This window comes from Lygodium microphyllum, chromosome 21, assembly GCF_053477565.2.
Source record: "Lygodium microphyllum isolate KBCC chromosome 21, Lygodium_microphyllum_v1.1.10, whole genome shotgun sequence".
Taxonomy (NCBI): Eukaryota; Viridiplantae; Streptophyta; class Polypodiopsida; order Schizaeales; family Lygodiaceae; genus Lygodium; species Lygodium microphyllum.
The window spans coordinates 118590800-118601703 of NC_141155.1; the positions used below are offsets into that span (position 1 = coordinate 118590800).

The 10904-nt window shown below is 42.3% G+C and overlaps 1 protein-coding gene across 1 annotated transcript; it reads left to right on the top strand.

Moving 5' to 3' along the window:
• Positions 1–2300: 2300 nt before the first annotated feature.
• LOC148018481 (EamA-like transporter family) lies at positions 2301–10423 on the top strand. The gene is made up of 9 exons (XM_087661307.1): positions 2301–2583; positions 2718–3177; positions 3512–3901; positions 3985–4202; positions 4303–4373; positions 4474–4575; positions 9657–9774; positions 9877–10012; positions 10114–10423. Exons 2-9 carry the CDS (start codon positions 3097–3099, stop codon positions 10174–10176), a joined length of 1179 nt encoding a protein of 392 aa, XP_087517433.1. The 5' UTR covers positions 2301–2583; positions 2718–3096; the 3' UTR covers positions 10177–10423.
• The last annotated feature ends 481 nt before the right edge of the window (positions 10424–10904 follow it).

Here is a 10904-nt window from a genome sequence, read left to right on the forward strand (position 1 = left end):
ACTATTGTGTTTTGGTGACCAGCCTGCTGCCATTCACTATTCAACACTCCTACACTCTGACTGGTGGTCACAGACTTGGGATCCGTCTCCGGTGGACGTCACACTCCGACATTGCTCTGCCCTTGAGCACACTATACACTCTTGCATTAATTTACAGCATTCATTCACTTCAAAGTTTTGTTCTCTCTCTCCCTTCTTTTGTTTGTGTTTGAGTTTTGAGTTTTGCATTTAAGGTTTGAGTTTTGCTCTTTGTGTCTATGTCTGTCTCTTTGTGTTTCTGTTGTGGTCATACACTCTGTGTGTCCTTAGTGCAAATCCTAGCAGTTTTCTTCACACACCATAGGGCATACACAAAATTTCCTTAAAGGCCTTGTTTATAAACTTAAACCGAATAAGCATAGATTAAGTACGATAAGTTTGCACAAACCATTAGGAAAACTTTTTGTCTTTCCAAATTTCGCCCATGAAGTAGAAGAATAGTCCACATGAAACAAGTTGGCATATCTTTTTTAATCCATCGGAGGAGAAAGCAACCCATGTTTTGAGGATTCTCAAGTTATCTTTGCTTCAACAAACTCCTTTCACTTGTTAAAGAGCTTGATGTTCCCTTGTTATGATGTCTCCACTTACTCCGTATCCAAATTGTTGTGCTTAATAGTAGCTAAGAAATCCATATCTGTGGTATTTTCATACCTCGCACTCCTTTTGCTAGCTTGCTTTGAGTTGTCTTTAGGATCTACATCCTACTACCTCTTCCCTCCTCCAATTGTCTAATTGGTCACTTTCCTTATTGGTGATGGTAAATGCCTCAATGGCAATAAATGCCATGTTGTAGCCATGTTCCCCGCAACATGCCACATTGCTCCCTTGATATTCTCAATCTTTCTAGTGTTGCATTTAATAAGAAGCAAGATCCACAAAACAATGTTGACCTATAGCAACAACTAACATTGATAGACAAAAGAACACATGATCATTAAATTGTCTCACCTCCATATACATGAAAATAAACCATGCTCTCCTTGTAAACATTCATCTCCCATGTATAGAGCAAATTGATCAATTACAACAACCCAATTTAGGCCAATAGACTTACAATCCAGTAAAAAAGCACCCAAAAAAAGATTGTCCAAATGGTGAAGTAGGCCCTTCATTTACAAATCACATATATTAAAAATCCAAGTTCCAACTTTACTCAAAATAAAAAATTAACGTCACTATAGCCTCCTCTTGCATTTATCAATCATAGATATAAAAAAAAACCAAGTTCCAACTTTACTAAATTAAAAATTAACCAGCTAGTATAGCCTACCCCTCCAAAAATCCCCAGAAGGGGGGAGGGGGGGAACCTTAAATTTGTTTACACCTGACTAAGTTAGTTGCTTTGCCACCATAAGAATTTTTTATTGGCTCTTAGAGCCTTGGTTAACCCCTAACCCTGTTAGTAGCGATGTTGCTAATGCTGCAGTGCTTTGCTCTGCTGCTGTGTTGTCTAGCAACCGCTTCGCTCAGTGTGAGGTCCCCTCCTAACGCTCTGTCACTCTCCGATCGATTCTTGCCTGTTAAGGCTAGCACTCTCTGAATCTCTTGCATTTCCAAGCTTTGGCTTCCTCTCTTCCTCGAGGTTTGCTATGATGTCCTCTATAGGTCTACCACGGTGTTCTAGCCGGGTTTCAGCATTGTATTTGTAGACATTTGTCGTGAATTTAGTAATATAGCTTGCATTTGCAAACCATACCTCATAGAGGTAAACTTTGCAAAAGTTGGGCGTCGTGCATTAGGCAAATGATAGATCTTTGAAGCATTTAATGTCAAGGGTGTAGTTCTGCTTCTTCATGTGAAGCCCCAACTCGATGTGTCACACACATGGGCATATACTCTCTCACTTTGGGCACATGGGCAAGGTTTGGCATGGTTCCATTTCCCTTTTGTTGATGTGGAAGGACACCGCTATGCAGTTTAGGTTGGAATGTAGTCGGACTTGCTTGACTAATAACATTGTTGTGTATAATCAAGTAGGTGACATGTAAGGTCTAGCAAACCCAATTGTTTACCACCCACTCATCTTTTTATCATGATTTTGGACTTAACAGAAATCTCCAAGGCATATGCCCATATCTTAAGGGGCTACCTAATAGAAAGCTCCAAGGCATGTGCCCATATCTCAAGTAGCCTCTTGTAACGTTCCACCAGAGTTCAATGCCACATGTGCCCATAAGCTCACAGAAATGAGGCCATGCGGCCAGGCTTTCTCTCTCTCGCTCGCTCTCTCTTTCCGGCCCAAAGTCCTCAGACAAATGAGCCCATGTGCCCAGGCTCTCTCTCTCTCTCTCTCCTCCTCCTCCTCCTCCCCCTCCGGCCCAATTTCCAAAGTCCCCCCTCTCTCGCCCCCTTCAGGCTTGCCCCCGCAGTCTGTTTAAAAGCAATTGGAATTGGAATTGGGAAATGAGAAGAGGGAGAGAGAGGAGGGGGTAGTATTATTTTTCGTGGTAGGAATTTAGGAAAGATCCGAAGAGAGAGAGAGAGAGAGAGGGCTATGGCGTCCTGTAGACTTGGTTTTACTCTGTCCTCCTTTTCCTCCAGGTTTTCAATCTCTCCCCTTTGTCGATCGATCCATTCCCGTCTTCTTCACTTCTTGCCAATTCAGCCCTTTTCTTCTTCTTCCGCTGTGTGTTTTTTGCATCCATCCTTCCTCTGACCTTTCGCGTGGTCCCCAGAACTGGAGGCTCCTTATGTTCCTGTCTTCGTGAGATTCTCTCCTCTCGTCCGCACCAGGCATAATTCTGCATTAAGAGGAGGCGTGAGGTTCGTGGGCGACAGAACCCGCAACAGAGAGAGATGCATTTGGGAAGCCAGGGGTGCTGGTCCGATCAGTTTATCACAAAATTTCGGCAGTCCATGTTTGATTTTGCATCGACAGGAGGTCTGAGGCTTTGCTGGTGACAGAACCTGCAACAGAGGGTTGGTGCATTTGGACTGCCAGGGCTGCTGTTCCGATCAGTCTATCACAAGATTTTGGCGGTCCAAGATCGATTGCTGAGCGTTGTAATTTGGTAGCCTGAGCTCGCGTCCAGATCTCCAGCACAAGGCCATTCAATGGGCTGGAAATACAATGCGGGATTGCTGCTTATTGCCTCAGTTGTAGTCATATGGGTGACATCCGCCGAAGTGACACAGGTACTGTTTCCGTTTCTGCTTTACTCTCCTCAAGCCTTTGCTACCAGACAGAAAGCCTGTGTCAAATCAAGGCCTATGCCTTATTGCTATTTGGGTGATCCGCTCTCTTTCACAGATGTTGAAGTAGATAGTTTGGCAAGATTCCATCACATCGAGGATGAGATTGAATCCTAGATAATCATTGTATTATTGTAATTCTATTAGAATGACATGACTCTCACATACATTGTCTTTTACATCAACTTATTTATGAGTACATGCATGCATTAAGTTGCCTTTGCTCAACTCTCTGGTCTTTTGTCTTCCTACTCATTTCCTGATCGTGGAATTTCAGAGCATATTTACAGCATACAGGCATCCATTTGTCCTTACATACCTTGGTGCATCTCTCATGGTGATTTACCTTCCAGTTGCCGCAATCAAGGATTGGGTGTACTTCCATGTTAAAAAGCACTATTATCCGCGACATGCCATCAGAGATTCCTCCATTGAGATTGTTTGTATAAAAAATGCCAGTATTCCTGTTTCCCCTCTGAAAGCAAATGGCATTCTCAAAGGGTCTGATACAGATTTGCAGCATCTTATGTCGAGGAAAGATGATGCGGATTCTGCTGAAACAGGTGGGAATATGGAGACTCTTAAGCCAGAGAGCTCAATGCAGCTAAGCTCTTGGGATTTAGCAAAAAATAGCTTTTGTATAGCTCCACTGTGGTTTCTTACAGAGGTAAAGGGTGTTTATTTTACCATCAAGGAGTCACGGTTTGCTTTGTTATGCCTCACTTTGCTTTATGTCTGTTTTGATGCCAGTATCTATCAAATGCGGCTCTCGCTAACACTAGTGTTGCTAGTACAACAATTCTTTCGTCAACTTCAGGACTTTTTACGCTCTTCTTCAGTGCCTTTCTGGGTCAAGATACTTTGAATATCAGTAAAATAATTGCAGTCTTTGTGAGTATCACGGGCGTCTTCATGACCACACTGGGTAAGACGTGGGCTGCAGATGATGCTAATGACTCAACAAATGAGTAAGTGATTTTTTTAAATTTTGTGACAGTATGTTTCCATTCGGGCACGGTTTGCCATGCTTGCAATGTTAGATTCTCCTCATAGGTGCACTTTCTCCAGGGCAATCGAACACTCACTTGCTGGAGATGTTCTGGGATTGCTATCAGCTGTTTCATATGGGTTGTTTACTGGTAATAGTTTTTGTATACTTCATAGCTGTCCATCTGTTACAAAGGGTTTGTGTGTTATCTCCCATTTTAATACGATATATATAATGCTTGGATGCATCAGTGCTCTTGAAAAAGTTTGCTGGAAAAGAGGGTGAAAGTGTTGATGTGCAAAAGGTATTCGGCTACATTGGTCTTTTCACACTCATAGCGCTGTGGTGGCTAGGTGAGGTCAGTTTTATTGCCTCAGTTTGTAATTGCTGCACTGCTCCAGTGCATTTTAATTGACAGTGGTATTGAAACTGGTGGTTAGAAACAAGTGGTTTCCCACTATACATGGGGGTTTTCTGACATCATGGATCTGATTGTTTGATGTGTAAAGATGTACAATCTTTGCATGTTCAGGTTAAGCAAAAAATATAGAGTCATGGTCACACCTTATGCAGGCAGGCAACTGCCTCCTCTCCAACCTTGAAGCCTGCAATAGCCTAATAATGAACAATTTTTTATAGTATGAAGTTGTGTTTGCATGTGGTCTTGCTTTCTTTGCATCTTCATTCATTTTTATAAATGTAAGGTTGACGTCAAATATGCCTTTTTTTTGAGAGGTTTGTACTCTAGTGATTGTGCTCTAGAGATCATTATGAATGATCTTAACCAAAGTATTAAGTCGTTAAAATAGCTCAGGATCAAAGATTTGTGTGGCAGAGACTTGGGCTTGTGGTAGAGATCTAGTTTTCTGTATTGTTTGCACCTTGCACTGGTTAGCTACTGCGACTGAGAATACAGAAGTGTGACTGCTGATCTGGCTCTGCCACTGTGAGCCTGCAATGTTAACATCTCAATATTGTAGAACTAAATAAAATGCTGTGAATAAGTTGAAGGCAAGAAAGACAAATGACGGAGACATGGGTACTATGCTGCCGATTATGCTATCATGCTCACAATAGGTTTTTGAAGGCTGCCTGAAATGTGCAGATCTAGCAGGTCAAAGTACAATCAAGCGAGTTTGAGACTTGAGATCAGACTTATGCTCAACCAGGCTGCATGATTCAGTTGAAATTGCAGGCTGGAGACTTCTTGACCAGGTCCCATGCAGTTGTAGGCAAACTGACACACTAGCTGCAATTTTACAGGAGATGTTGACTGAAAGCACCCTATGCAGGCTGGCAATATCCAAGCAGCCATGCAGCAATTCCCGTGCACTTGTCCACTGTTGAAAAGGCAGGCTCACAAGCCTAAACCACAATTGACCTGCCAATGTCTTTTGCACACTCACTCTCTGAATACTCTCACACAAGTTATTGCTCATGCATGACATGAGTCAACTTGTTTGGCTGACATGAAATTGCCCCTACTTACAGAAGGCTTGCATGCTTGCAACGAACAAGTGCCCTTGATTAGCAGGTGAAGTTATCTTGAATGGACAGAATCAGAATCACTTAAAAGGTCATGCTTTGGACTTATGAGTACACTTTCCATGAGTGGAGGATTTCATCACTTAACTCACATAGTTGGTGAGCTTTTCTGAATGGAGTGCACCCCCTTTTGAATGGACTGCAACCCCCATGAGATGCACGAAGGAGAATCATGAACATGGAGAGAGAAGGGAAGAGAGAGACAAGATGAATGCAGAGAATGAAGGAATAGGACTGCACTGATCTGAGGAACCTGAACACAAGGCTGGCCTGATCAGCCCCTGTACACTACTGGTATGTGTTGGTGAGGGTTCCAGAATGGGCAGAGAGATGCTGAAACAGCAGGCTGAAATGGGTAGTGGAGGCAATTTGAAACTGAGTGAGAGGGCAGGCCGTAGCTGGCAGCTATTTACAGCTGAGCACATCCAAAACTGGCGGACCAGCTGCTAGAAAAGGTGAGCATGCTGATGGACCTGTTACTGGTACCATAAATGCCTGGCCAACCTGCATAAAAGCAGCTGCCAGGATGCCATGTGGCTACAAATGAAATGCTCTCCACACTAGACAGTGTGAATGCAGCTAGGAACTAACTGATTGAGCTGGAAACTGAAAGGCCCATGCAGGAAAGGTTGCTGGAGTCCTTGTCTCCAGTAGACTTTGATGGAGCTCACAACCCGGAGATGAATGATATTCGTACAAGAAATGCTAACACCCCCTCTTAGATCTTGGGAGTGGCTAAAGGCCAAGGATATGCATATGATGAAGCATGGAAGCCTAAGATAATGACTTTGTGAAGATGTCCACTGCATTATCTGCTGCTGGAAAATAAACCACCTCCAACTTGAACTTCAAAATCCACTCTCAAATGTAGTGTTACTCAATCTCAATGTGCTTCATGTGAACATGAAATGCTAGGAACTTTGTGAGAACAAGAGCACTTTGGTTGTTGGCCCTAAGTGAAGTAGGTCTGGCTTGAGGAAAACCAATCTCCACAAGCACGTAAAATGCAAAGAACCACACACAATAAAGAGAATAAAGGTGTAAATATGACTTTTTTTCCAATGCATTTTTTAGGGCTTTTGGGTATGCCCTGTCACATTCCCAATTATCCAGATGCTTACGGCGAATGGGATGCTTTAAGTAGTTTTGGCTTTTATGTCTTTGTATTATGTAAACCTCGTTTCATAAAAAACCAAAAATTAAATACATAATATCTATGCTGCTGCGGGCTCAAATGAAAGTGTAGCCATATTACTTCTTGGGTGGTAGGGTACAATGGCGATACTTTACCTCCATTGATGAAAGAGCAATGGTAGGCTACTTCTTGTTACGTCAAGAAACTGCACCGGATCCAAGAGAGAAGGCTATTTTGGTAGTCAAATGAGAAGAGTGATGTCACCAGCCCAAACTGAGTCACTCCATCGCAGTTGGCTCCCTCTTGATGCAGTGTCTTATAAGATTGGGTCCCTTGACAATACCACAAGATGTAGAGAGTGGCTTGCCAACTAGCCTAAAGGGAGTCCTCATAAAGGAAAACAAGGCTACCACAAAAACCGTTGGGTTGAGTATGGATAAGCCATACGAGAGACTCAACGAGGCAATGATAGTGGGTAGCATTTGGAAGGGGATAGCTTGTTGAAGTAAGTTTGGACTTAGTGTTTATGGGGCAAGAAATAGGTTTAGAAGAAGCCATGCCAAGCTTTATCAAAAGGTTGGAGTTGTACCTATGTTGAGAAATGAAGATGCCTTGAGGTAGTTGATAAACCTCAAGACCAATCAAAAAGTGGAGAAGATTGAGGTTGGTCATGTCAAACTCGTGGCTCAATATCTCTCATGTACACTTCATCTTCTATGTATGGTACATGTCAAGACGAGGTCATCCATATAAAGGATGATGAGGATACAATCTTAACCATCCAACTAGAAGTAAAGGTTGGGTTCATGATCAAATCTTTGGAAGCCATACTCGAGGAAGAATTGGTCTATTTGCTAATACCAAGCTCTAGGAGTTTGCTTTAGATCAAGCCAGCCTTATGCAAGAGATACACATAATCCTCCTTGCCAAGGATATTGAAACTTGGAGGTTCCACCTAAATCTCCTCCTATAAAACACAATTGAGGGAAGGAGACTTCATGTCTATCTGATACACAGGCCAATGATGATGGGCTGCAATTGCTAACATGGTTTGAATGGTAGACATGTGAGTGGTCGGAGCCAAAGTTTCTGAGCAATCCAAGCTTACCTTAGGTGTGAGGCCCTTGGCAACAAGCCTTGCCTTATACTTGTTGAAGGTACCATTAGACATGTATTTGGTTTTGTAGACCCACTTCACACCATAATCTTTGAGTGGGTATGTAATTAACTGCCATGTCTTATTATGCTCAATGTGATCAAGCTCATCTTGTACCACAATGCCGTGAACATGATTAAAACACTGATTCAAACAAAACTGCAAAAACACGAACAGAGAAGAAAGATAACTCTGAAGTAACTGAATGAATGCTGTAAACGAATGAATGTGTGTACAAGATGCTTAAAGGTGGAGCTGTTCAACAGCAGTTGATTCTCATGGCATCAGGGTGAGGGAGTAGTCGGAGTGTGATGTTCATTGGAGATGGATCTTGAGTGCTGTAACCACCAGTTGGAGCAGGCATGAAGCAAAGCGCATGCGTGTGTGAGTGTATGTCAGTCTGATGGAGACCTCCAAAGTGTAGGGAAGCAGCAGTAGGATCTGAATTGAGACAAAAATGTGGCTGCCTAGTCACCAATCTGATCAGGGTGGCAGCTAGAAAGGTCAAATCAGGGGCTGGAGATCATGTGGAGTCTGTATGGAGTGTGCAGAGTGAAGAGCAGCCTGTCACTCGACTGTAGGAGCAGAAAACACAGGCTGGACAGGTTGGAAAGATGGGCCAAACACTGATGTCACCAGATCTGATCAAAATGCAGCAGTCTATGTACTCTTGAGGGCTGGGGAGCAGCTGTCTGCAGGTTGCTAGGGGCTGGAGGCGGCGTGGCAGCAGTTGGAGAAGAGCGGGCAGCCATAGGGTGGTGTAGACTTGATGACTAGGATGGCTGGAATGAATGGGATACCAAGGAACCAAGCACACTATCTATTTATAGATGAGGAACCAACCAATTGGGAGAGCTTAGTTATGGGACACAAACTTTTTTTAGCATTAAAGTTTGAGTTTTGGGGCTGTTTAAATGAGGTAACCAATGTTAATGAGAAATGCTCCTTTTTAGCTTGGTACGTCTATATTGAAGGAAGGCCAACAATCAATTTAATAATTCGAGTGCAATTGTCAGGGAAAGACTTGGCTTGTGTCATGGGGATGTGAAGTTTTGAGATGCTTTAATCTTGCTGATAACATTTGATTAAGTTATTAATCAAATGTGCAAGGTTATTTAGAACATGTGATGCACATGGCGGTTATTTCATGGTATTGTTTTCAAGTGGCCTCTCCTAGCTTCTCTAGTTCTGTTTGAACATTGGCAGTTTCCTTCTTGACTTTGTATACAATTTGTTTCATTGCTTGAATCTTATGATTCTTAAAGCTGGCATGTGAGGATTGCCAACTTGCTTCCTATAAACAATTCCAAGAGAAGACTGGCTTGTGGACTTAGAATAGACATGGTCGACCAAGCACCATTGGTTTGTTGTTTCCAGCTGAAACTGATACATAATTGACACAAGTGATTGGGCATTAAAAATGGCCTTATAGTGTGTCATTTAATGGTCAAAAAGTGGGTTGTAACGATAGTATTTTTTCTTTCTCTTGCGTTGCATGTTGTTTAAAAAGCTTGCACTCCCTGTGAGAGAGCTTTACAATCGGCGAGTTCTATAGGAACAAAAATTCTGACTAGAGAGTTTATGGTTTTGTGCAACAGTTTGGCCACTAACCGTGCTTAATCTAGAACCGAAGTTCAGCATCCCAAATTCAGCCAAAGTGGATGAGGTTGTACTGGCTAACGGTTTTATTGGCAGTGTCCTTTCTGACTACTTTTGGTAAGATGCAACCAAATATGCTTTTGTTGGATGACAGTTTTCCTACCATCGTGATCTGTGTTCATTTTCATATCTGATCAGAAACATCTTACTTTTGCACAGGGCTTTATCAGTTGTCTGGACAACTCCTCTGGTTGCCACTCTTGGCATGTCGTTAACAATACCATTGGCAATGGTTGCTGATATTTTTATTCATGGGAGGCACTTCTCAGCAATCTACATTCTTGGTTCTGCCCAGGTTTCTTGAGTTGGCATCCTTAATAACAATTCGGTTGTTGTTCTCAGAAACACCTAGATGTTCACTGTACCCTACACTGATTTGAGTATTTCGTTTTACAGGTTTTTGCTGGTTTTGTAATTGCCAACCTTTCAGAGCACTGTACACGTAAGCTTGGTTTCTAGATAGTGTGCTGTAAGGTGCACTGGGTTCCCGTTTCTTTAAGCTAAGATTACGTATGGAAGAGTTTCAGGTTAGGCATGGCTGCATACTTGTATTTGAGTTGTCTTGAACAGTCCCATTTCCTATGGGGGGATTAAAGCCTCTTGTTGAAAGGCAAATGATAGCAGCTTCATTGTAGGATGGAAGTTGATGTAATTCTTTAATTTATAAATTTCATTTAAACTGGTCTGAACATTTCTTTGAATCTGTGAAGTTCGTTGCATTTGAGACCATATTTTAGAGTGGATTGCATCTTCGTGTTAATGAAGTTGAACTGACACCAGTGTAACCGTCTGCTGCTGTCATTCCAATTGCCACACCAAAATGAGCATGTGTGGCACTTAAGAGTTTCTTCAGAATATGGTGATTGACGTTGATGTGTGGTGAATTGGGATTGAGGGTAACAGTTATTGTTAAGGTGTTGAAGCAGTTCCGTGGTAAAGAACTGTGATACATTATGGTGGCACTTCTGATGTATCTCTTTGAAGCAATATCTCACATTCTGTATGCCTGTATCTCTATGAGAGCTGGTATTTCACATTTATATGGCATCTCTATCAAAGCTGGCACATCTACATTGTGTGTTTATAGATATTCAAGATCAAATCATTGTGGCTTGTGTCTAAAAACGCCTACCTCTTGTTCAACTGAATTTACTTGCTTGGCCTCCTGTTTATGGATGGCTTGTGAA